General features: G+C 42.5%; 1 protein-coding gene across 1 annotated transcript in view; it reads left to right on the plus strand.

Moving 5' to 3' along the window:
• Window positions 1-4,379: 4,379 nt before the first annotated feature.
• rnf38 (ring finger protein 38) overlaps window positions 4,380-27,520 on the plus strand; it is a 28,080-nt gene continuing 4,939 nt past the window's right edge. Inside the window, exons 1-7 of the mRNA XM_086032790.1 lie at window positions 4,380-4,515; window positions 5,340-5,988; window positions 18,877-18,935; window positions 25,957-26,159; window positions 26,534-26,894; window positions 26,969-27,133; window positions 27,305-27,475. Of these exons, the coding sequence (XP_085888916.1) occupies window positions 5,400-5,988; window positions 18,877-18,935; window positions 25,957-26,159; window positions 26,534-26,894; window positions 26,969-27,133; window positions 27,305-27,475 (1,548 nt within the window). The 5' untranslated portion in view covers window positions 4,380-4,515; window positions 5,340-5,399. The remainder of the gene's footprint in view (window positions 4,516-5,339; window positions 5,989-18,876; window positions 18,936-25,956; window positions 26,160-26,533; window positions 26,895-26,968; window positions 27,134-27,304; window positions 27,476-27,520) is intronic.

The following is a 27,520-nucleotide window of genomic DNA, read 5'->3' on the forward strand; positions in this document are numbered from 1 at the left end:
AATAGTGATATTATCCTGGAACTGAGACCATTTGTATATGTGAGTGGCTGGGCCAATTAGATTGTATTTTGGGATCTCCTGTTCACCGATACACAATACTGCAACTGTTCTGTGTGGAATTTTGCAAATTTGAAAGATACTTGAAATATTCGTGCATAATTACAGTAGTATTATGAAACTTTTGCCATCGTTTTATGTCAGTTAGAGTAAATACAAAAACAAGTATTAAGGCCATCATAACTCTTACATTCAACAATGTTATACAGGTTCTGATTTAATCAATTTGAACAAGAAACCTAGTGCAAATGAGTTTCAGTATTGATTCTAGCATGCACATCACATAAAACCAATACTAACTTGCTTTATACAAATAATGAAATTATTATATTTGTTAACTAAAGTGAAAATACATTTCTGAAAGACTTAAGGCAGCATCCAGTGAGCATTCTGGCAAGGGCTTGAAAGGTATTCATACACAGTACATTTATATTCTTATGTCTAACTGCTGTACATACACAACTACTGAAAATTACATCACAGTGTCTCAGGGATCAGGAAACGACCAATCACAGCTCACCTGTTTTCTGAAGTTGAGCTATGATTGGTCGGTATCTGAGCCCTGAGCAATTGTGATGTCGTTTTCAGTTGACAGAAGTGACAAAATGGCCGCCCCTTGAGTTGGCTAAAAATGGGTAGATTTTGCTTCAAAAATAATACACAAAAATAAAACATAATTGCATTGCGTTATAACCCCATATTGTTGTCTGCTGACTAATGGTGGTTGTGTTGGCAGCTACAGCAAATGCTATCTTGGTTTAGACTAAAACAATTGTAAACAATTCAATCCACTCATGATACACCCAGCTGGTAAGTGGATGTGAATAGGAAATTGACCAGCTAATGAACTTTAAATAACGTTAATGAAACCGCCGCCATTACTATCTCTCCCACGGCGTCATGCACGGACGTTTTTTTTTGGGGGGGGGGGGGGGGCGGGAGGGGTGTACTGACGGAATGTTAGGACAGAAGCGCTTTAAAAGGACGAGGACAATGATTTTTATGTATAAGGATGGAGGGACGATGATGGAAGGGTGCCCAGGTCACCGACGGAGGACGGATGACGGATTGGTAAAATAGAGTAAAGTGCCCATCTCTGGAATTCACAATTCAGAGTGTCTCTAACCAACTTTAACAGTTTGTCCAACTTCCACATTTTCTTGGCTGTGTTCTGTCCGTCCATCCCATTGTCTTGATCTGCTTGCAGGAAACAGAGAGGCAGACAGAAGGAACAAATGTTGTTTCATGCCTGTGCGTTCTTGGCATAGCTCTTTGCCCCCTCTTTTTCTTAATTTTTTTATGTTAGTTTATTTATTTATTTATTTATTCATTTATTTATTTATTTATTTATTTATTTATTTATTGTCTACTTGCTTTAATAGTGATGCCAAGGTTCCACATCCGGCCATGTCCCTCTACTTAACTCTGGCTAAACTACAGAAAGCTGGGCTTCTTCTCTTGTATGACTGTGTGGCCCATTCTCTTCCTTGTGTCTGTATGTATGTCTGTCTGCATCTTTTGAGGGATTTTTTTTCTGGATGCATTAGACAGTCTACCCCTTTATCTTACTTTTTTTTAAAATCAATTTGCTGTCTTTGTCTTCAGCAATGAACATATATGCAACACTCTTTTTTCCCCACGTCTGTCGCTCATTCAGAGTTAGCAGACTGGTTTAGCAGAGTTCAACTGGCGTCCACAAACACATGGCTTCCAATCTGCTTTTTGCTGTGTGTGGGGAATGTGTTTTATTTTTTCAGTACAGTTCCAGAACTGTGTTTACATTTAATTACATGATGTTGATATGATTAATTATGTTTAAATATGTTGATGCAGACATTTGAGATAGAATATTCTTAATCTTCAACATTTCAAAATTATTTCTATTAAACACGTTGTATATGTTAGGTCTCTCAGGTCGGTGATGGTAGCAGTGGCAGCAGACTTTCGGGCAGCTACTATGGGATCAATTCCTGCTCCGTGACTATAGGTCAGCAATAGTTGTTTGTGTGATACAGTTGCACAATCAAATAAAATTACTAATAGACAATCAAATATTTAAGACCATGTTTATTATCGGTGTTGTTTTTGGCCACTCATACAGAGTTGCATCACAGGAGTGATTTTGGTTACCTTATCAAGCTATATTAGAGGTCACTTGTGAGTATGATGCAATGCAGTCCGATATGACTGCGCATTACAACCAAAATAATGAACATATTTTGTTATATTTAGACACAAGTGTCAAACTGAAGGCCCACGGGACAGATCTGGCCTGCCACATCATTTTATGTGGCGGTGAAAGCAAATTATGTACATCGACTTAATGTTTGTTGCTAAAATACCAAAATTGCACATTGTCTTCACATTCTTCACAACGTTGTGGTATTGCAAGCATTTTTGTTACCAATCAGCCGTTTGAAAAATAATTGAACAAACTAGTACTCTCAAAACTAGTTATTCATCAATTTGTTGTGTGGAGCCTATGTAATATGAGGCAATCATATATATATTCATTTGGGTTCACAGTCACAACGGCCGTCCAAAGGAAACCATAACTATGATACGGCCCATGACAAAAATGAGTTTAACACCCCTGAATTCAGACCTCTATGATCTTTATAAAGGCAGGTTTTTATATAACTATTTTACTGAAGCTCATGACATTGTCCAGCTGCACCAAATGTTGTAGCGGATCGTTATACAATATATAACATTCTGCCGTTTTTTTCTGCACATTACAAATTATGAAACAGTGTTGGCAATTTGCGCCTTTCTGTCTCAAATAAATTTGAATAATGGATCAAGAACTCATGCATGTGCAGAATTCTTCCACTCAAACAAAAGCCTGGGCCTTTGTCTCTATACGACTTGTATCTGATAAGGACCATTCATTCCGGAATTTAATTAGACTTGAATATCAACATTACCCCCACCCCCCACCCCCTCCCGCACTCTTTGTTCCTCAGCACTTCCTATACAGCTGGGGAGGGTACGCTTTGAGGTTGCCCCTCCCCAAGCTTTTGAACAAGCCAATACGAGAAAACGTCAGCAAAATGTACCCCCCATACGCACACACAACACATATCCCTCGTTTTCCCTTACCACCCCATCCATTCCCTACCCCATCCCCCAGAGTCCTCTCTACACCCCATCCCCCTTTCCTACTACCCTAACCCACTTACTCATCCTGCACCCACCCATCCGCGCACCCGCGAGATTTCCTCCACATTCACCACTTTCTCACCCGTGTAAACTCACAACAACTCCCTTTTCTTACCACCCAGCCCTTTTTCCTGGACACCCTTTCCTCCAGCTCCCTCCCCTTCATTACACCCACTCGCCATTTTCCTTACTTCCATCTCTGCAGCGTCTCCCTCCCTCCCCTACTCCCTCTCCATGGCCTTATCTTATGAATATCGGTAGCACACTGGGTAAGAAATTGATCCTCCCCGCCTGTCTGTGGCCACTGCCACAGCGTATTAGCCTGTGTGTGATGTGTGAGCGTGTACATGTGTGTGTTGTTGCTTGAGGCAGAGAACTGGAAGGGAGGAGGAAGGGGGGAACAGGAGGAGGGGGGTAGGGTGGAGGGTTATTTGCATATCATCAAAGTAGGAAAAGGGATCGTAATGAGGAGAGAATGTCTGTGGATGTGTGTATTAGGAGTGGCGCTGATGAGTGTGAAATTAAGGAGCAAAACCAAGAGAATAATATTGAGAGTTAAAATGGGCTGCTCCGGGGTTAAGTGTACGCACACATATTCTATACAGTATAATAAACTACAGGCTTCAGTACATGGTTGTGACATTTGACATCCCAAATGTTTTGACTGGGAAAAAGTGTTTCTTACGCTCAGCTTCCATAGGTTTGTCAAACCACTGCATTCGGGAAAAACGTGGCAACAACTAAACATATGATATGATCTTTGGTATTTCATGTTAAGTATCTTCGTGTTATTATCCAGCAAGAGGAAATGACATGCAACTTGTGCGAGCAGAGCGAACATCTACGGCAAACTTTCAGCAGTGGATGAAACAGCTGCAATCGGTAGGCTTGGTATTTGTAAATAAATAATTTAAAGCCCCCTTTAGCCTGCCTCTTTGCCACCCAGCTTCTGATTTCACAGACACTGTTAATCGAACATTGATATAAATCCCCAATTGTTTGATCTAATATGTTTGTTATTTCGAATGCAAGATAATATGTCAAAGTATTCTGCACACTAAAGTCGTATTTATGTGCTTCTTCACAACGTGGGAGCATTTATCAGGAAATGTAGTGTACATAATGGATGATGCGGCAATACATTGCTCTGGTCTGGTACAATCCGACTTGAGCGTTGACGGTCTGTCACATTTCACGCTGACACTAAGCGAACACTGAGAGCTCAGACACACACACGCACGCGGTAATATCGACACATTGGAGTCAGGAGTACGAGTCCGTGAGATCACGCTGCAGGTAGGTAGTTGGAAAACCGCGGAAAGATGAGCGAAAATGATATGCTAACGCCAGACCGTAAATAGCGTTCGTTATTTATGTATAATTTCAGGTTGGCGACTTTTTGATTACCCTCTTTTATGGATTTGCCTCTGTTTAGCGAAGTTACATGACCAGCTGTGGCTGGCTCGGCAGACTCAAAAGTTTTTTATCCATAATTTCTCCTTTTCGCTCACAATCACGCAATTTAAAGGTATTCTAGGCGTGGGTGGCAAGTAACTGGATTTTTTTTCTCCCCCTCCGTGTTGGCCGTTGTAGGAGGGGTTGCGATATCTTCTCAAGCTAGCGAGCGGCACTACGCAGGCACTCTTAACAAGTTAAATGTGTTGCTAAAGTGGTCAAAGTTGTCATAAAGTCAGTTAGGGGATCGACTAGGATATGAAAAAAGCGACTGCGTAATAGTAAGGAATATACTATTTAGAACGCAGTATTTTTCGCGCATTTCACGTTAGCATACCCCCAACAACATCACAACCTTGTGGGAGCTAGTGAGCCACAGCCGATGTAGGTACGCTATCTCATATTTATGAATTTAAAGTTGTTCCGCGTGTATTTTCACGTTTGTGGTGCGCTGGGTGATCGTTTTGGTCGATCTTAAGTCAGAGTAAACTTCGATTAATGATAGATGAAACCGTGAGTGAGGAACGTTGTTAGTTGTACCATATCCTAACGCCATTGGTAAAACAAGAAATGGTCTTTTGATAGTGTGCTGCAACACTCTGATGTTAACTATGTTACTATTTGTTTGTTTGTTTGCTTTAAAACTGTTTCTCAACTCCGACAAGCATCCTATGTGAGTGCAAACCAGTCGAAAAGAGGAAACCGAGGAAATCCCCCTAAAGGAAATGCCAATCGCAGCCACTGGCCAGCCGACGACTCAAGAGCCCAGAGTGTGCCCCCGGCTGCCTTCTACCCCAGAACCTGTCCCTAAAGGGGCTGATTTATTCGAAGAGGCGGGGGCGGCGGACTCGGAAGAGCGAACAGAGTACGGGGGCGCGGAGGGGGCCAGAGGAGTCGTGGGCTATAGTTACAGCCACAGCGGCAGTCGGAGCTTACAGCCAGCATCCACCAACAGCTCTCCGCCGCAGTCCCCAGCCGCGTCCTCCTCTTTTCTCTTCCTCCCCCTCCACGGCCACCAAATGGCAATGGAGCCCCCCAGGACTCGATCGCGTTCCCGGTCTGGATATTACCAGCAGTATAATGGTGGGAATGGAATTATTGGCAGCGGAGTAATAGGAACTAACCAGCAGAATCCCCAGCAGCAGCAGCAGCAGCAGCAGCAGCAGCAGCAGCAGCACAGTGCCGGTGGTTGCACTCCCCTTGGGGCTCACAGCAGTCAAGCCGAGAGCCAGCAGCGAACCCCGGGAACTAATCTCTCCCCAGGCATCCAGAGGCTTCCCCCTGTTCCTGGAGCTCTCCGCATCCCATCCGAAGGTACGTTGTGATGTGTGTTGATGAAGATATAAATATACATTACCTTATACAAAGATGAATGTTTTGTGAAACATTACTATCCTGTTTACATAAGTCTTTGTATACTTTAGTGCAGGGGTGTCAAACCAGGGGTGGGCGATATATCGTCATCGATATTATCGCCACCGTTTCTTCCACGATGGGCAATTTTACATTGAGTTTTAATACTGTTACAAAAGGAAACCCAACACTCCGTTGATTGACTGCAAAGTAGGTGGAAGTGATGAAAGTCCTCATTCAGCAAATCAGCATGTATAGACGGCAAAGGAGGAAGAAGTGATAAGTCACCATTCTGGGAATCAGCGAGTCGGATTCAGTCGAGCGCAAGATGGCATTGTTTCAAATTGAGGAAATGGAGAAATAGAGGAGTTGCCCGTAAGCCTGGAAGTATTTGGAAGTATATATATATATATGTATGTATATATATATATATATATATATATATATTTCATATCATATCATATCATTTTGTTACTTGGCTTTCTCTATACCTGTTGTCTTTATTCACAATTCTTGTGTTTCTGACTTGATAAGCAAAGAAATCATTGTCAGTAGACAGTATCACATTTCAAATGCTAAAAATAAGAAATATGATACTGTCAAATTTGTGACTAGACCGAGCACCGTGAACTTTCCAGCAATACAGTGAGGCTTACTGCAATGTTGCACTAAAACAGTTGGGTTAAAAATAACATAATTTTGGGTCAAAAAGGGACCGATCCACTACTTCATTCAATTTGACCCAGCTTTCTCGGTTGTTTTTGCAGAAACAACATAGAAAATGGGTAGTTTTGTACAAAACAACCCAAAAAATTGGACTGTTTTGAACAAAGCAATGCAAGAAGGTGGGTCAAATTGACCCAATAAGTGGATCTGTCCATTTTCGACCCAAAATTGTGTAATTTTTAACCCAATTGTTTTTAGGGTTTGTGAACTATCACACAATACAGTGATTCCTCATTTATTGCGGTTAATAGGGACCACAACCCGGCACGATAGGTGAAAAGCCGCAAATTAGCATCCGACTTATTATTATTATTATTATTATTATTATTATAACGCGGGATTGTAGTTAAGGTAAGCTGTTTTAAGACAACCTAAAACAAAACTAACAAACACTGCACTCACGTCTTATAAACACAGCTGTTGTACTGAACTATCCGATTTTTTACAAAACTTTATTAGAGCAAACACATCATTACAAATACGGAGGAGAAAGTATCCGGCTTGACTCTGACTAAATCAACGGCACATTTGAAAAACGTTATGAGTTTCCGAACATAACGTTGTTTGTTTCGTCGTCATTGTCGCGCTGATCAGGTTTGTGCTTGCCGAGTGGCTGAGCGTCTGCGCTCCGCTCATAACTTGTAAACACAGCTGCCGATCGGCACATTTGAATCTCGTTATGAGTTTGCGAACAGAACATTGTTCAAAAGTGCTGTTAGTTTGTTAGTGTGGACGGAACTAGCGAGTGGTTGCGATGATGCGCACCCACTTAGCTCACATACACTACACAAGTGGAAAAAGTAAATCCACTTGTGCTGTGGTTGGTCGATCTCGCGCTGGGAACCAGTCACGCGCCTTTTATGAGTGCCTGCGGGTATGTACAAAGCCTCCGAGTCAACTCATATCTTTGAAACAACACGTCTTTCTGCAATATAGCTGCCGATATGGCCGTGTTGTTTCATTTTTAATTTGTTACGAATGCTTCTGAACAATCCGCAATGCACCGAGAGCGCGAAAGTTGAAGCGCGAAGTAGCGAGGGATCACTGTATTGCAATAAATATCATACTGTGACATCAATACCGTGATAAAACCAAAACATGAGCTCTTGATATTGTTACAGCAGGTTTATCTGATGAAAATGTAATTTCGGCCCGCGATAGAATTGTGAGGAAAAATGTCTGCTGTACACAAAGTGAGCAATACGGTGTGTGTGTAGGGCTCGTTTGAACGTGGTGATGGAACGAATTACATTCGACAATCAAGGTACCAAGTGTATTTGTATGCTGTGGCTCTTTGTTGTAACAAAGTCAAAATTGTGTCTCTTTGCCTTTGAGTGGTTGGCCACCCCTGCACTAGGGCCTAAGCCTAATGTATATGTAGCGTTTGTGAAAGCTTACATTGACCAAGCCATCCTCCACGAAACGTGCAGCACAAGTCTGGTTCCAAAATGCTTTGGAGTTCCTCCCAAAATAAATCGATGTAGGTTCTTCTTCAACCACTGAGATTGGCAGCTGATGCAGTTTAGACACTGCATTGTCATTGTCAGAGCTAGGCACTTTACCCTTTTTTGCCGGTCCGTCCTCCATTATCCACCCACGACCTGGCTACCCTTCCGTCCTCATCCCTCTGTCCTTATTCATATTTATTGTCCTCCGCCCCCTTCCGTCCTCGTCCTTATAAAGCGCTTCCGTCCTTACATTCTGTTGCCCCCCGCCCCACAAAAGCGCTGTGCATGTCATTATTTCAAGTTCATTAGCTGGCTAATTTCCTATCCTCATCCACTTACCGGCTGGGAGTACCGTGAGTGGATTGAATTGTTTACAACTGTTTAACTAAGATAGCTTTTAGCTGCCAGAAACCACCGTAGTGATGTGATGATGATGAGGAGGCGGACCGGACATCACGAGAATATTGAAGATTGCGTAATAACAATACTATTGGGTTTTGTTGCACATTTCATTGCAAAATAAAGCAATGCTATTTTAGGAGGAGAGAACGAATGTCTTCCACTTCCGAGTCATAGCATTCAGTGTTTTTTTTTTTTTTCTCGTCAGTGAAAACGGCGTCCACTAGAGGGCTGACTATGCCTGTGACAACAATACTGCACGGAGGGAACGCACATGAAAAAGATCACTCCAGTGTTGTGCACATTATCACTTAGCAGGCAGTCTTGCTTTTTAAAAGAACCCAACACAACACGTCATCCGGTACTTGACATGGTTAGGGACGATTAGAGGGATGGACGAAAACCTACCTCCGTCTTTGTTTAGTCCGTCCTCTTAAAAGAATTCTCGTCCTGCGTCTGACCCTCCACAATATGGGCGCCCGTCCGTTCCGTTCCGTCCCAGGGACAGAATGCCCACCTCTGTTCACTTCAGTCATTTATCCTGAGCTGAGTGTGTGTGTGTGTGTGTGTGTAGCAACCACGAAGTGGGCATGTGCTTGAATAATGAGTCACAATCCCAAACAACAGCGCCAAATTCAATCCCGCTCATTTCTGTATGTCTTTGCTCTTCATAGGATATTGCATGAAAACGACAAACTGCATAGATGTCAAACTTAGAAACATGTGACAGACTAATTTTGATGTTATGCATAAAACTGGCAAAAATGGGTTACGATGGAAGGGGACCTTCAAGTAAACAAAGCCAAAGTAAAGAACTGCTCACGCTTTGCAGAGGCCCGACACACCATGAAGAATGATAAACAGGACAATTGTCCTCCGCTGTTCATTTGGATGCTCGGCATTAGCCATTACACTATGAGCAAATATTTAAATGATTACAAAGCATAAATCTCTTTCACATCAGAAATTATTTTCAAAGATTGTGTTTCGTTTTGATTGAAGAACATTTTAGAGTATTTAATAGTCTCTGACTTGTAGCTTTGTGCCAGCTGGCTCTGTCTCTTTTTATTCCAGCCTTATTCCCAGAATGAGCCATGCTTGTGTGGAAGGTGGAGAGGGAAGTAGACATTCCAAGTCCATTCTTCAAGTGCTAGTCACCTGCATGAGGCATGAAACCTAATGTTATCCTCTACAGTCGTTTCAGTCTGTCCCTCTCTTCTCCAGTGACTTAAGTTTCTTAGGCTAAAATTTCATTTCATATAGCCTGAAAGTATGTTTTCCTTATTATTTTTATTATTCTGTCATATTAACAGTTTAGTCATTGATGGTGTGGTGGTATATTTGCCTGTGCAGCCAGCGTCGATTCTGTTCCCCCTTAGTGACGGTGTGAATGTGAAAATGAATTGTTGTCTGTCTCTGTATGTGCCCTGTGACTGATTGGCAACCAGTTCAGGGTGTAGTCTGGCTTTTGGGCTGAAGTCAGCTGGGATTGACCCCCAGAACACCGTGGCCCTAAATAGGATGAGCAGTGTAGAAACTGAATAGATTTTTTTATGTAATGTAATATAATAAGTTTAAGGTCGATTGCAGTGATCAGATGTACGCACATTTACTTGATCAAACATGGCAAAAATGAGCGTGACGACAGCAAATCAGAGTCAACCTTTTTCTGCTTCACTTATTTGGTAAGTTGTGAAAGTAAACTGAATGTAAACATACCGTAATGTCTCGAACATAACACACACTCGAATATTATACGCACCCCATTAATCACTCTTCAAAAGCAGTGTTTTTCCCTTTACACTCATGTATTATATGCCCGCTGCATTTGCTTGTACCCACACTCAAAAATTGAAGCATTATGCGCTTATTTGATAGATTGGGATTTCTTGTTGTCAGACACACACAAGAGAAGTTCTCTTACCTTGTTAACAGTTTTAGCTGTCAACAGCTGTCACCGAAGAAGAGCCAAGTGTGTCAGAGACAAGAGTGCTTAGGCCTGTCATGATAAGCACTATGTGGACTTATCACTCAATAAATAAAATGGACATGATTTTTTTTCCCGGACTCAATAAATGGTCATTTACATGCATGTGTTTACATATATCATCAGCAGTCAGTCACGTTGATTTGCTCCCTCTCTTGTCAGTCACCGTGCTCGCTGATGGACAAGTTGGCCATCACATACACACAAGGGGTTGAACGGCTTTTGAAAAACGTCTAAATCGTTCGGTTCGACTGTTTTGGTTCGGTTTGCATGTGTGCCGCCGGTTCTTAGGCATGCACAAATCTGAATCTCATTTATTCATGAGGCAAAGCAGCAGTGTACAGTAGTGCTAATGGTAGCCAAATAGTGTTAATGCTAGCTGACGAGTCATGCGCGTCTATCCTCTTTGGGTTTTTTTTTTTGGTACCATTTCTTTGATTGTTTATGCACAATCGGTTCTGTGAACATTCGCAATGCCCAACAGGATCTTAAAGAGACTTGAGACTGACATCAGTTACCGGTTTCGAGTGCCACAATCGACAGCGAGACCAGTGTACTGAGTCTGTATCCCTCCGTTGCAAGCTCTCTGGTGTTTACAGATCGTGTGATGATGAGATTACAGCTTGCTTGCTGTACGTTCATATAAACACTTCAGTCTATGTGCATCATATAAGACTTATTTAATAAGATGATCTTTTATTTTGGAGAGTAATAGTTAGATCGGTGTCTTCCAACTTTTGTTGCGCCAAGGTACCTATTTTACATTATTAAGAATCTCACGGGTAACCACCAAATAAAAATATAAAAAAGTATGAATACTGAAATAAATTGATCTTGTCTAAGTTTAGTCACAAATGTACTGACTGGGTTACGTTCAAAAGGTTGCGGATTGTTTTGATCTTATACCACTAAATAAAGTTTGTGGGATAAGATTTGTGGAAAGTGGCTTGCAAATACGTATGTCTCCCAGCTTCATGCCATGTGAATGCATATTTTCAAAAGCTGGAAAAATAGTGAGCGTGAAGAGGAGCCTCCTTTTATGGAGAAATCATTAGTTTTGAATCAAAACTTGTAAATACATCCCTGTGTCAGAAACATAAAGTGGAACAGAGGCCGCTGGATTGGTCGAAATGCACAAGAACATAGTTTATCCTAGCTGGTTTGATTCCGGCCCAGCTTGTCACATGCATTTCACTGTCACATTCATCTCTTAGTTGCCTTTGGATCAGGCAACCCTTTCTGTGCCCCTGTGGTCTATTTTTGCTGGCCTCCTCATGCACATTTGTCTAATGGAAAGATCGTTTTAATGGACTGCCTGCAGCAGCATAGGGACAGACCCTTGTGCCACTCTCTACTTTTATTCCACCACTCGTTGTCTGTCCCCTCCATCCTTCTGTCTGCTTCAGAAGTGGAAACATGTACTCTGTTTTGTACTTTCCTTTGTCTTGTCGCGTGTGTGTCTTGTCGCCCAGGCAACCCCCTCTGGTTTGGGAAAATAAAATCTCTTTCGCTTTGGTTGACCAAGTAGCCGGCGTTCCCGTCATCACTCTAAATAAACAATAAAGAAATCTCGTTGGTCAGTAAAAGAGCATCATGGGGGAGGATGCGAGTGACCTCAAATTAGCCCATGGTCCAAGGTATGGTCTCTGGTTTGGTTTAGGAAAATAACACTTTTAGATGGACTGACAGAGAATGCCAAAAGGCCTTTAGTAAAGGGGGAGATGGAAAGAGGTCAAAGAATGGGGGTAAAAACTGCAAGTGCAGTACATGGATTCAATAAGGGTGGATTTGAAAGAGGTTCCAAGAATGAAAAGGAGACATGGATTAAAGATTGAAAACAAAATTCCATTATTGCAACCAATAACCAAAACCAAGAGGAGAGGAGTATCTCTCCTCCTTGAGAACAGTTCAGTATGCAGCTTGAATCCGTTCCGATACTGTGACTGGAGAGAGTTGAAAATAATTGGCTGGTAGCAAATATACAAGTGGTGATACTTACTGATAGATAGACACCAGAAACGGGAAGTTGGTCAGTGTAAGGATAATTGCTCTTCATTTTCAACTAGCTGACAAGCAAATTTTTGAAGGTTATGTGTCAATATTTTCTTAATCATGGTGGATTTTTCTCAGGTGTTTTTCGGGTGTGTATAGACGTTATCGATCCACTTCACGTATGTGTTGGTGGGCAAAGGCATTAAATCTTTTACCTGCTTTTCAAATACAATAATTTCATGCTGATAGCGACGTTTCTGTGCCCTTCCCTACAATTGTGTCAGAATGAGTAAAACTATCATTTGGTAATCTTCAGTTTTTTACTGAATCAATTAAGAGTTACGTTCAGTGCAAGAGGAAATTACAGAGTTGCTCATTTGTTTTCTTGGTATGCCTTTGCTATCTGTGTGCTTGCGTACATCTACGGTTTGCCTATTGCATGGTTGGCTTAGGCTGAAGAGCACAGACAGAAACAAACTTGCATATGAAATTACATAACTCTCCTGTCTGTGCACGTTAGTCAACAACCTAACGGAAGGTGAAGTAAGAGAACGATGATGGATGACATACAAAAGGAACACACTAGTCCCAAAAAATTAATTCAACTAATAGAATTTTGTTGACGATAGGACTTCCAATGTAGTCGGACAGGTAGCTCTAGATGCAAACAGTAGGCTTTTCAATTGCCAGTAGGTGACATTTCTTCATAGGCATCACATTTTGCAGTAATAAGCCACGAGCGAGTTGTTGCTGCTTCATCCAGGAAGTGGGTTTGGTGGAGAAATTTGACAGCCTAACATCCTTAACACAAGAGTAAAGGATTGCAATAAAGAATCATTCCATGTTTAGTTCACAATCTGGGGTGTATGGCAGGTTTACTAATTATTTACCTGCAGTTATAAATTGGGGTTGTAAAGAAACACAAAAAAAGGGTGGAAGAATGATCAAAATGGTGTGCAATGAAGTGGTAGAGCGGTAGAAGGTGAGATTCTTGGTTAGGCAGGTAACGGCTGGGCAGATGTTACTTAGCCGCCTATTTTGAGCTTGTACGCCAACCTGTTACTCAATTCTCTTTGGCGCCAAGGTGTGAAGTGTGCCTTGACATGTTCAGAAGGTAGGATGATGTGTGTGGGTGTGTGCTTCTCATATACTCACTTGAAATTGCCTCTTTTCATTCCATAAACTTGATACGGAAATATGGCATGTGACTTTCTATCCAATTTATAATGATTAAGATGGTGAGCAATGTTTACAAGACACTTTCTTAGGAACACTTTCACAATCCAATGATAACCAGTCAAAGTGTAGTTTGTAAAATGTCCCTTTACAGGTATAATGCTACTCAACGTTGATTAGACTCCAAATCAAGCTTTTTTTTAAATCTTCTGTTAATATGAGAGAGGTCATTTTTTTGTCCCATCATTATAGTTCAGTGAATACATTATATTGTTGGTAATTTTCAACTTTCAGTGTGTATTCAATAGGGGTGTAATGGTATACGTGGGTGTATTAATACGGTTTCGGTACGGCATGTTCGGCTCGGTCCACTTGCGTACCGTTTCTGATCAGTTTTTATTAGTCGCGCTAGCTTACACGCGAGTAGGCGAGTTTTCACACGGACACTATTGACTGTTCCACGCGTAGATGAGTGGGGTCACAGAAGAGGAGCCAGTACACCAGAAGCTGTGATAAATCATAAATGCATGGATAAATGGTTAGACCGCCTCTATAGGTGGAAGAAAAATCCACAGAATAGCTGCACCGGTCTATAAGCCTCATGGTTCAAAATCTTTGGTTCTCTAAGACTTTTGTAAAGACCTGTAAAAAAAATTGAAATATCGATAGTAGTGTCTTTTATAGTATTTTATTGAACGAAAACAAATAAAACAAATTTGAAGTTGTTTGGCTGTCAGCTATCATTTCACTGCTTTTTACTGATGTTTTAAAGCTTGGCGTGGTATCGTTTCCTGTTTTTGTTGTCTTCTAAAGTTCTATAAGATAACTGGCCTGTTTTGACAGCCACTGCTTGTTGCAAAGAAAGCTCTTATTACAGAAAAATATTTTGCAAATACCGTATTTTTCTGGACTGTAAGCCACACCTTTATATAAACTGCATCCACTCTATGTTAAAAAAATAAAATAATGGGAAAATGATATACAAGCTGCCCCGGGTTATAAGCGCCTATCTATGTTGAAAAATTAGATATTTACTGCATTTACAGAACGATTTTGAACTGTAATTGTACATGTATGTACCTGAACAGATTCTCTCCTAACAGTGCCTTTTAACATGGCAGCAACGTTACTGATTAAAACGGAACAGAACCAAGAGAAAATAACCAGTACTTTTCTTCATTTCACTTCCCGCTGCCGCCTCCAATGTCCCACCACAGATTCATTGATGCTAAGCTTGCGTGCAGCAGCGAGGTTTCCTTCCTGGATAGCAAGGTCGATGGCCTTCAACTTAAAACTTGCATCATATGAACTTCTTCGTGTGGTTTCCATGATGAAGGGGCGAGGATTTGAAAATAATTAACTGTTTGTAATTTGTCGTCCGTGTTCTATCTTTTGATGGCGATTTTGATCAACCAAATTAGCTTTCGCCAGCATGGTGAGCATGGGAAATAGTTACCTCGCCAAACCGTGTTTCAACTCGCCATTGGCGATGGGTGGAACGTGAACGCTGGAATTGTTCAGCCTTGGCTGAAGTCTGCACTGTACTTGAGGCCATCCCAGCGAACGTTTTGATGCATCCCTTGCATTTGATTGTGCACGTGTACTTAATGTGTATTTGACCACAAATATCTGCTGCTTGTCATTGACCTTAAAGAAAGGGGCAGTTAGATGGGGAAAGACGAGTAGATATGGACACGGATGATGTGGTAGTGTAAAGCATAGAAATGTGGAGGCTCTGAGATGAAGCAGCAGGGGTGCATGGGAGAGAGGGACAGGATGGCAAATAGGGGAAGAAAGGGGGGGGTGATGAAGTGATGGGGGTGTCTGAGGGAAGAGCAGAATGGGATGAAAAAAGGAGGAGAGGTGAAGGAAATGGATAGAAATAGCTGATGCACTCTAAGGCATACAGAAAATCAATAGCAGTCAAGAGGGGAAGCCACAACCCCCCCATCCAGTGCCCCTGCTCTCTTCTCTCACCTTACTCCATCCTCTGTTTTTTTCCTCTCTCAACTCTCTCTCTCTCTCTCCCTCTTGTGCCTTCTCCTCCCATTTGCCACTTTTTCTCGTGCATTTACAACCTTGTCCTCTGCCTCCCTTCCTTCACTTGCGCTCTACATGGCTCTCCTGATTGCCCTTCGCAGAACCTTTACGAGTTCAAATTTGAGGATTCAGGCGTTTCTTCACATTTGGAGTACAGTAGGTCGTCAATATCAACTTTCAGGGATGCCGTGTGATTAAACAGTCATTTTGAAAACATTGCTTGTTCTTCAACCGTAAATAGCACCACTCACTTGGTAGAAAGCTCAAGACATGCTCTTGCCAGTGACCACATTGTTTCACACACAGGCTAAAGTGAGTTTGTGCTGGAAGGACTGTTCTGTTTTTCTGAAATGGAACACATAGCTATTTGTTTCTCTCCTGGAACTCCTGCTTGAGAATAGTGTAGACATGTAGAAGTGTGTGGTATATGCAGTCTCTGTTCATTCAACAGGGGACATGATGTCATCTAAACATTTGAAACCTGTTCTCTAACTTCTGTGTTGTGCTCCCAAGGCTGACTGTGACTGAATGACTGGCCTCTGACTCAATTTACTGGACTCTGACAATGTGCAAGTAAGCACCTATTCAGGGACAGAGCAGGGGTTTTGCCCATTGTGAGTTTGTGAATGAGTGTTCTGCACATGCAGCCACTGAATCCCATGAATACTTCACCAGTCCTCTGGCCCAGATAATCTAAATGAAAATACTAGGGCTGCCACAAACGATTATTTTGCTAGTCGACCAATCACTAACAGTAGTCGCGATTAGTCGACTAATCGGATAATATATAAATTGCGGCAAATCGCTTATAATAAGCCTTATTCGCTTACATCTTAAATTCATTATGTACAAACTAAGCATGAAGACAAGACGAGAGTACATTCAACTTGTATTAAACTTTGCAACTTAAGCCATCAATTCTGACATGTTTATAAATAAGGGAGCGACTTAAATTGATGGTGATACTCTGACCTTAAAATTTTTAGCTGTAATTCTTTCGTGTGTTTTAAAATTGAACCGAAACTATACACTATCCAAAGTTGCACTAATACAGTGAAATTATCTATGAATATAAAAAGAAATACTTGTCAACATATTTCACTCTTCTTGGGCACCAAGAGTAGTGAAATCAGAGGAGTAAATTGGGAAAATGCTCTGTGCTAGAGAAAACTAAAATAAACACTTGTATTGATTTTTAAATTTGTTAATTTAAACTTTATCAAAAACGTTTTGTTTTTCTTCACTAGTATGCATAATTTAAGGTAGTATATTACAACAAACTTAATTATGGGTTTTATTGTTATGTGATGCCGATGAGTGGCACATATGTCGTTTTTGTGTTGAGTGCTGATATTTCCCAGTTCATGAACGCATCACCCCGTTCGCGTGTGAGAGAGAGAGAGAGAGAGCAAGTGTGCGCTTTCTGCTTCAATGTCCACCACGGGCATAAACACACAGAGTTTTTGTTGTTAATCAATGCGAGTTTACTGACTAATGGCTGCTTAATCCATAGAAGATGCCACGACGTGTTAACGTACCAAATAGGACATTGTGTTACAGTGTTACATCAAACACACACCTTAACGTATGTATGCTAACTGCAGCCAGCTTCTTGACACAACTATGTCAGACATGAAATCAGCTATAAGCACAAACTTGCTTCCTTTTTTCAAATGATCGGGCATCCCCATCGTGATGCCATGAAAGGCAGGTTTGCATTGTATTGAGTATATTTGGTGAAATGGGCCGTAACTTTCGGGACTCTGTTGCTAACACGAAGTAGCCCTCACAGTGTAAGCAAAGCTCATACTACTTTACCCACTATGCTTCTGTTTCCATCACCCGGATTACCCCCAGTGCGCATGTGCGTTGCAGATAGGAAAATAGCCAGCGGGAGAAGAGCGAGACGCGGCAGTCTCAAGAGAAAAATAATGTGTCAAATAAATAAATATATAAATAAGCGACGCGTCGACGATTAAAATTAATTGTCGCCGATTTTGATCGCCGACGTCGTCGTGATTAGTCGACTAATCATGGCAGCCCTAGAAAATACCCTTTCAACTGGTTTCCTCTCCACTGTTAGCTTTACTTACCTCAACCTTTTCCATTCATTTACCTTTTTTGCTCCGGGGAGTGGAGTGCGAGCGGAAAGGCTCTCTTAAGGACTGAGGATTTCAGTGATTCAAACCTCAGTTTGCCTGCCTCTTTGTTGTCAATCATGGATTTTCTTCAAAGGGGAGCGCTTAAAGCGGGAAGACCTCTGCAAACAAACTGCCATTAGATGAAAAAAAAAATCTTTTTAAAAGGCATTTTTGTATGTGTTCCCCTTTTAGTTTAATGTTCTCAATCTCTATGGTAAAGGTAGTGTGTATTGCGTGCCCTTGGGAGTGCTTACCCTTGGACTGTATACTAATGCCACCATCTGTGGTGAGGACGTCCCCAGCTAAAGACACGCTCATGACAAAGGCAAAAACAAAAGCCAGCCTGAATAAATAGACAAGACAATAAAAAGATGAAAGGTTTGTGGAAAAACAAACGAGTAAAAGTCTTAGCCATGATGCAACTGGCGGTATCATCAGAAAGCTCCTCTAATCTGGGATTACTGTGTTGATCTTGCATGTGTGCATGTGTGTGCGCATCTGTGGCGTCTGATCTGTGAAAGGACTGTAACCATATGTGTTTTGGTCACTTTAGTGCGGCGCAAATGTTCAATTTGCACAAACACGTTTTTTTTTTGTTTTTGTTTTTTTGATTCTCACTCGACGTGAGAACAAACAACAACAAAAGGATTAAATGTTAAACTGTAGATGGAGATAAAGAATAGAGTGAGTGATTGGTCCTGATTATACTACCGGTATTCATTTCCAAAAACGATGTCAACATGTTGAGGGTTTTTCTTGAATGCATCTTCTGAATAACGACTGGTCCTGTTTATTGATTCTTTGGCACGTAGCCTCATCATGCGCCAATGGCATTTCATATGACTGTGTGAAATGAATTTACTAAGCACCAGGTTGTTACAGACATGCTGTAGCTTCATCTTCCACTGCGTTGAATTCTTCTTCTTTTTACTTTTTGTAGGCGCCTCAGATGGGTCTTACCTTTGCCACCAGGAGCATGCATACGGGGAGAGTGACAAGGTAAGCTACTGAAAATTGGTGACAAACAGTGCTGTTTTGGCCGATCATTGACAACTACAGCTGGGTTTGGTTTGAAAATACTTATCAAAGTGAATGTTTTTTGAAAAGCACAGAATCACTGTGTCAAGTAAACACTTAAAATGTCTGCAGTATCTGAAAATGAATAGAAGACATGAGCATACAATGTAAATGTTTAGTCTGCGCAAGTCCGTCACACTTATCACGTTTGCGCTTCTAATGTTTTCTCAGCAAAGTGTATATTTACTGAACCACTACTGCATCCGCAGTTTTCATTCACATTGGACATCGAATACCCTTTGGTAGTTTCTGAGGACAAGGGAAGTCCTTTAGTGTTTCTACGCAAAGTGCTGACACACACTATTGGTTATATTCTCTGTCTGTGATCGCCAGAGGCCGGTTTTGATAACATTGTCACTTATATGTGAAACTTTTAAAAAGGCAACGAAAATAAGCATTCCCATTTTACGAGGTTGTTGTAAATGTACGCTAATCATTCATAAGTCATACATTAGATTTCTGTTTCTCGCCTGTACTCATGTTGCTCTGTAAGCAAAATGTCAACTTTGTTTACATTTCAAGGGATATTCGTAGCATTTAATAAAACTACATCAACATAATAGAAATAGTCAGATGTGCGCGTTAAAGGCAAGCAAATTAGTTCCAAAGCAGTGGAGGAGAGAAGGGGGAGGTAGGATGCTGAGGAAGGTGTTGCAACGAGCTTGCATGGAGGGGAGGGTGGTCGCATGAGGCCAAAAGCAGGGAGGGGGTTTTGCTAATGATTTCACTTCCAGCTGTGGTGTTTGCTTGGAGTGTGAGATGGGAAGGAAAAGAGGAACAGTGGCAGATGAAACAAAATGAGCTTTCAAATCGCGTTAATGGAAAGAGAATAAGTGGGGGAAGGAAAGGTGTTTGTGGAAGCATGCTTGCAAATATTAATGATTCTGTTCAAGCAAATGACCACATTTGCTCTGCATGCTGCACACCCACGATTTTAGACTGACCAACTTGGTCCTTGTTCTTTTTCTGTGATGTGTCTCAACCTTCACTATAATTTGAATCTCAGCATTGCGAGCGAGGTCTCAACAGCTGCCTGCCGCAGTTAGTCCATGTATGCAAGTGTGGACATAGCCAAGCAGAACATGGCAGGGCGTGTCTGTTCTCATGCTTCGGGGTATCTTTCCTGCCTGATGTTTGCTCTCAACTCAATGTGGATAGAGCAAAAAAAGCAACAAGGGAGCATGTCTGTGGTCCTCACACTGCAGAATGTGCTGTATTATCACCCTCAGTGCAGTTCACAGTGTTTCTAAGCTGTGCTGGAACGCACTGCGTGTGTTCATCTTCTGTCAGCAGGGTTGTGGTATTTTTTTTTTCTTCCTGTGTGTATGCTGGCATTTTGGGTTCACTGGAAACATGTTTACAGCAGGTTTGTGTATTCTGAAAGAGTGTTATGGTCCAATATAAGGCAATGTAAAGCCATATTGCTGGAGGACTCTCTCTCTCTCTCTCTCTCTCACTCTCTCTCTCACTCTCACTCTCACTCTCACTCTCACTCTCACGCATACACGCACACACCCACACACCCACACACATTTTTTGTCTGAGAAGACTTCACTCCCTCTAACGTTTGTAGACAAGCCCATCAAACTTTCATACTAACGGGTAGAAGTGTATTTGTGTGCGTGTGTGTGGCGGACCCATGTTATCTAAGAACCTCTTGTCGTGTACCCTCAAATTTCAGGCCAGGGTCTCAGACAGGAGAGGCACACATAGCAAAAGGGGAAGGAGCAAGGATAAAGGGAGACTATAGAGGAGTTGCGCTTATCTGGTGTTAGAGTGGTGGTGGGAGGGATGGGAGTGGTTGAGTAAGGTTTGGGAGCGAATGTGGAAGGAGGGGGTTGTGTCAGGCTTGGGATGGAAGAGGCTTGCTTGGATATGAAATGGGCACAGTGGTTGTCCCAAAGGTTTGGGGATTGGGGCAAGCTTGGAATAGAGGATGCAGAGTACCCTGTCAGAAGAGACGGGGTTGCAAAAGAGGCAGAAGGAGGTTTGAGTCTGGGGGTGGAATGCAGGGGCTTGCATCCTGTGCAGACGTACAGTAATTTAAGTCAAATTGCACAGAACATGTTTGGCAGCATTTAAAGCCTTTTTACCACAGGAATGTTGCATACATACTACATGCTAAAAATTAATCAGCAGAAACTTAAGAAGCAGCAGTGACTCTGGATTAGGGGCAAGGGAGCAGTGTAACACCATTCCCAAAAGAGGGTGCTTACTGTTTTTTTGCTACTGTCCAGAAAAACAACACACTCTCATTTTCTCCTTTTTTTTAGTATTCTTGCTTGACAATAATGTTTTTCATATTCTGTAAATACAGGCTAGTTACTTGTTTCAAGGTGTACTGCAGTTTTAAAAAGGCATGGTTTCAAAACCACTAAAACTTTCCATCAGTGGTATGACCTGGGTTTCTAAAGTTGTCACTAAGACCGAAAAAATGCTGGGCACCAGCAGTGTGTAGCGGCTACCGGTTTTACCGCCTGGCTCCCCCCTGTGTGGTTGCTTTTCCATTAGACTTTTTTGGGGGCCATGTGGTTACAATAGAACCGTTCTTCAGAACCTCTTCCAAACTGGTTCGAAAACGCAAGCCCAGTAAGGCCGTGACATCACCGTCATCTGATTGGCTGACAGATGTAGGCGTTTCTTAAGCGATGCAGCAAAAATCTCCCAGTGTCCCACGTCTGCGGAGCTATTGAAGTGAATGGGTCCATGCAGGTTCCAGTCAGGTGGATGAAAGCGAGCAATGTCTTTCAATATACTGTATCCATTTACCTGTTCAGGGCTTGTTGGAATGTTTTGCAGATCTCGAGGGCATAAGCCCAATTAGCAATTTACAAAAGTCTCTTAAGTTCAAGAATCATACAATGATCAGATCTGGGCAGCTTTTCCATCCTCGCGAGTGCTCTCAGATGGGTGAGGGCAGAAAAGGGGAATGGTCTAACACATTTATTTGCAGCTTTCACATTTACACTGTCTTCAAAATGTAAACATAATGTGGGCTGGTCTCCTCCCTGGTTGGCCCTGTCTGAAGGGCTGATCCTCTCCAGCTAGTCCCATGGTCACATCAGAGCACGCTGACTCTAACACTTTTAAGTGATTATGCGATGTCCGTAAATGTTTAATTGCCATATTGGTTTTTGGTTAACGTGTTGGCTAATATAAAGCCATTCGTATGGATTTATATCCTTCAGGCTGGAGCACACTGCACGATGTCTGTCATGTAAACACATATGTTGCTACAAAAATAGAATAAGGTCTACAATAAAGACAAAAATGGGGATATAGTGAAAGATAAGACTCACTCTTTCTCATCAAATTTTTCATTTAATTGAATGGACCCAGTTTTTACCTCAAGCTTCACTTTTTATCCACAGCCTAGGTACCTATGAATTTGTAAATATTAGCGATGCAACGGATCGTCTTTGATCCATACGGATCAAGCACTATGGTTCGGGCCGGGCACGATCCGCGAAATGGTTGATGGGAGAAAAAAAATGTGTGCGTTCACATTAACGTGATTAGTCTGAATTCAGTGTAATAGCAATTACACCTCAATTGTGACTCCATGAACAAGTTGCCACGTAGTTGTAGATGAGTGCAATCGTAATCAGCTCTTCTTACTACAATCTTACTACAGCTAGTCAGTGAAACTTTGTTTATCTGGAAGGTAAGATGTGGACCAAGAACTTGACATGCAAGAAAAAAACAGACTGTAATTTTGGAATCTGCATGCCAATTTTAGTTTCGATCAGCATAAAAATCAAACTCTACATTTTTTTTCAAATAGTTACCCAATGTAATCAAAAGTGACCCAGGTTTCTTGCCTCTCATCAAACCTGCTTACATACACTGTGTTTGGTCCTCTCCCTGTTTCTGTTTTGTGCGCACCTATTTCTTATGCACTCTAATCATGTTCGTTCATGAAGACCTCAAGTCATTCTAGTTATTTGTCTTTGCCATAAGATGGTTGAGTTCAGCTCTCATCCAGCGCAACTTGTGGTTGACTCTCACTACACTGTGGTGTCTTTGAGTTGGAGTGAAAATACATTCAGTTCAGGCTTGTTAGAACAGCGCAGTGGGCCTCCAAGCAGCTTCAGTAGGTATTGTTCTTTATAGGCTGTAGAACACACAAACAGTGGCAGCTGCCCATATGTTGACTGTGTATGTCTGGAGGCGTTTCCATAACTGCGTGTGTGTGTGTGTGTCTGTGTGTGTGTGTGTGTGCATGCATTTGTTTGTGTTTTGTGTGCGTTTCTCCCAGCAGCCTGCTCTCCAACTGTTTCCTTTAAGACAGGGGTCCCCTACCACCGGTCCGCGAACAAGGTACCGGGCTGCACAGAGACAGACCAAAAAAAAAGATGCAGAGCATCAGTCCCCCACAGCTCCCCCCCCGCACGGATTACCTTCTGAAGGGCAATATAAGAAAGGCTGGGTGATTATATGATTGGGAATTCTGATATTACGGGACCAGCTGTGAGCATATTTACTCAATCAGAGGCAGCGGAAATGTGCGGACTGTAGCCGATCAGAGTTCAGCTTTTTTTCCCGTCTAACTTTGGTTTGCATGTTGACGTAAACAGAATCTGAAAGAATGAAAGAAGAAGCCGTAAACAAAAAGTAATAGTAACAATTACCGAACGTGCAGCTAAACGCGCAGCTCATGGGCAGCCATGACTTGGCGTAAAATTCTGAAGTTGCTATTTTGAAAAGAGAAGTTCCTTCCCATCGCTTGTGTGGTTGTTTAGAACGAAGTCGGGGAAGCCGTTGTGCGAAGTATGTCATCAAAAACAAGGCAATACAACAAACCCGTTGAAGTAGCACCCAAGTGATGAAGTGTAAAACATGAAAATCCAAGCAGCGTTTGCACACCCTGTCCATGTAAACATTAGCAGTTTAGCCGCCAATAACTAGCCGGCAGCCACCGGACATATGCAGCAATCAATCTTGTCATCTTGATCATGCACATTTGCAAGTGCAGGAAGTCCTCGAATTACGACGTATGCGACCTACAACATTTCGACTTCACGACGCCCGCTTATTAATGCTTATTTTCATTATTGTTGTGAGTTAAATGCACATACAGGTCAGTAGTATGACTTCATAACAATAAAGATGATAGAGAAAAAAGTTTTGAATTAAACAAATACATTTAAAAAACACAACCTTCAATTAGGCTAGGCTAACACTGCAGGACTTAATGCTCAATTCGGATTTTTGGGGAAAAAGCCAATTTTCTTGTGTAAGCGTTCATATTACATTATACATGTATTATAAATGACCTCAGTATTGTCTGCTGTATGAATACGTGTCACCAAAGTGACCCGCATGCGCAGAAGAGACGACGTTACTCACAACGTATTGTTCACGGAAGTAAATGTGGTCCAGCGTGTCGGGGCATTTCTACAGTGAAGTGATTCGGTAGGAGGTAGAAATAAATACAGTATTTAGCGGAAATTACGAGGCGAGGCTTTTCTATCTCATTTCATGAAGACATCACTCACGATGACGTCACTTCATAAGCGTGCATAGAAAATGAATCGCTCCGAACCATGGCTGAATTATTACTATCAAGTGGGATTAAATTCAAGTAAAATATAAAGTCAATACTGTGACTCAAAAAAAACTTTGCAGATTCGATCCCCCTGCTGTCAGAACTTTCTCTTCGCCTGCGTGCAGCGCATTTTGGGCTCCGGATGACTTCAATGTCGGATATATGCAACCTGGCCGTTCAGACCACGGTCGCATTGTAAAAAATCGGATACGTATCCGATTTAGGACCACATATGAAAGCGACCCAAGTCGGATTTGAAAAAATCGGAATTGAGCCGTTCAGGCTGTCATAAAAAAAATCTGATACAGGTCGCACATGGGCAAAAAAAATGATATGGCTCGCATTTGCCTGCGGTGTCAAGTTAATACTTGATCCCGACTCCCTTTCCCCCCCTAATTATCGTCAAATAGTTTGATTTTTTTTTTTTTTTAAATAAATCTGACTGTTTATGTTGAGAACCTTGTATTATTAACGATTCCAGCACAGAACGTCCCTGGAGTGAACATAATTGTGTTTGCTGCAATATCTTATTTTTAGATCCGATCAATGAAATTGACATCATTGATCGATCGGCAAATTATGACATTAAACCGATCACCAGTTTTGTATAAAAATAAATCTGTCGATCCCATCCAGCTGATCAGATCTGTGTAAAGTCTAATGCCGAGCTAATTATTTGATTTACTTGCTGGATGGAGTGGTCTTAATTGTTTGAAGCAGTTTTGTGCAACTTTAGAGATGCTATTTTCCTCAAAGCCACCCACCCCCCGAATTCTGAATGGTAGAACCACAATCGTGGCAAACTATTGAAGTTGTTCTACTCCATGTGGTGTACCACATGGACTGGAGAATGACTGGGTCCTGACATATGTGCTTGTGAGCTGAGTAAGAGTCATTGCCTTACAGTAAGGGACGTGACTCAGAGATGACGGTAGTGCTGACTGAGGATTTATACTCCAGTTTAACCTGGGTGACTACCGTGGGTGTGTGTTGTGTCCGTTTTGTTTCACAGTCTATGCTTTGGGTAGAGCTAGTTTGTTGAGGGTGTGGATGAATGACTCCCTTATGGGCCTGTGAGAGCGTGTCTTGCCTTTTTCCTCATTTCCTCACTGCGAGAGGAAGTGACTGTGGGCCCAGAGGGCCTCTGAGCACTGGTGGTGCAATGTGCACGCTGTCTCACACACCAACAGAGGTGTGCACATACAGGAAATGCCATGAGTCACAATGACGCTTAGTGTCTAAGCACTTGTATGGATTGTTGACCAGAGGGATGGAAGAGCACAGTGAAATTTATTTGATTCGATTGCCATGGGTCACTAACCGCAACCCCCTTTCTCTCACCCTCTACTTCCTTTCTCACTCTGCTCCTCCTCTTTTCCACCCCTCCCTCGCCAGAGTGAGGAAAGCCCCAGTCCAAAGCGCCAGAGGCTGTCTGGTCATGCTGTCTTGGAGCAGCTAACTTCTTCCGCCCCACCGCCATCCACCCCTTCTCCCCCCATTCGCCCTTGGGAGTTGGGACCTGCAAGCCGGAGACCGTCTCACCCTCACGCACACTACCACCAAGAGAGATCCCTCACACCCGCTCGCCACAGACGCAGGTTGGCAGCTTTGAAGACTTTTTGCAACTGATTTCTCTGTCTCGAATTGGTTCTTTGCCTTGTCGGAGGTACTGAAACCTGCACGTTTCGCATGTGCATTTGCCGAGCCCTCTTAATTGAAAAAATATCATTTTGGATCAAGTTCAATCTTTATTAGTGCACAAAACGAACCATGCACCAGTTGCACTACAAAAGCACAGTGTTCAAACTAACAGAACTAAAACAAAAAATCTGAATTTGACTAAGTCGTTGTGTGTGTCTTGCGCACTGCTGAATAACTGAAACTGATTCACCAAAAGCTTGGGGTGAAGAATCACCATTTGAGACGTTGCCATATATGATCCCTAAATGTAAACCCTTGATTCCGCTCCCAGCCCCCCTGTTAGGCGTCAGCGTGGCCGCCTCTCCAGACCAGTTCGCCACTTGCCTCCCCATCATCACCCCTTGACCCAAGTCCCCGGACCCCACCCGTTGCCATCGGAGCTCCAGGATGAGAACTTCCAACGTAACCCGCATTCCTCGTCACACCAGACATACCCGACGCACACCTACAGCCAACCCCCCACGCATGGAAGTGTGGGTTCAGAGGATCCCCGAGCATTCCATCCTCCCACCTTGTCCCCTCGACTACTGCACCCAGCTGCGCATCATCACCACCACCACCACCACCATCAGCAGCAACAGCATCATGCGACGTCACAGCAAGGGGCCATGGTCCTGGACTTGCATGAACAGGTATGCTTTCCATATTCTTGTGTTTGTGCCTGTGGCTGTGCGTGCATTTTAACTGTTATATTGCTCATTTCCAGCTCCAGCAGGGCAGCGTACCCGTCTCTTACACTGTGACCCCCGTCGCGCCTCACGGCCTAGCAGCACCGCTGTGTAACGGTCAGCACCTTCCCCCCAGCTGCTCTTCACAACAACAAGTTCCTGCCTGCAGCGTGGTATTCAGCACTGGACAACACTACCACCCGGTGAGAGCACAGTCGTCTGTGGAGTGGGTTGGCTGTTTTCTTTCGAGTCTTCATAATCTGCAAATGAGAGTGATTGGTTTTCTTGTTTGACATTGCCTCCTTGTGACAGGATGTGGTATATCAGAATCACACATTGACCACGTTTTCCTTTTTGTGGTGTCCATTTTTCAGATGCTACAGGCATGTTCAATGCAACATTTGCCAGTGCCCTATGCCTTTCCCTCTCTGCTGTCCAGCGACCCTCAGTTCCTTCTTTCCCCTCCACCCCACCTCGCTCATCACCCGCCACACCTCCACGCACACAGTCAGTTCTTGCCGTTCCAGACGCAACAGCCACGATCGGTAATATACCTTGTTCTAAACCGTTGCTTGTGTTGTATTTCCATT

The sequence above is a fragment of the Filicampus tigris genome, chromosome 6 (assembly GCF_054856515.1).
Source record: "Filicampus tigris isolate MCC_2025a chromosome 6, RoL_Ftig_1.0, whole genome shotgun sequence".
NCBI lineage: Eukaryota > Metazoa > Chordata > Actinopteri > Syngnathiformes > Syngnathidae > Filicampus > Filicampus tigris.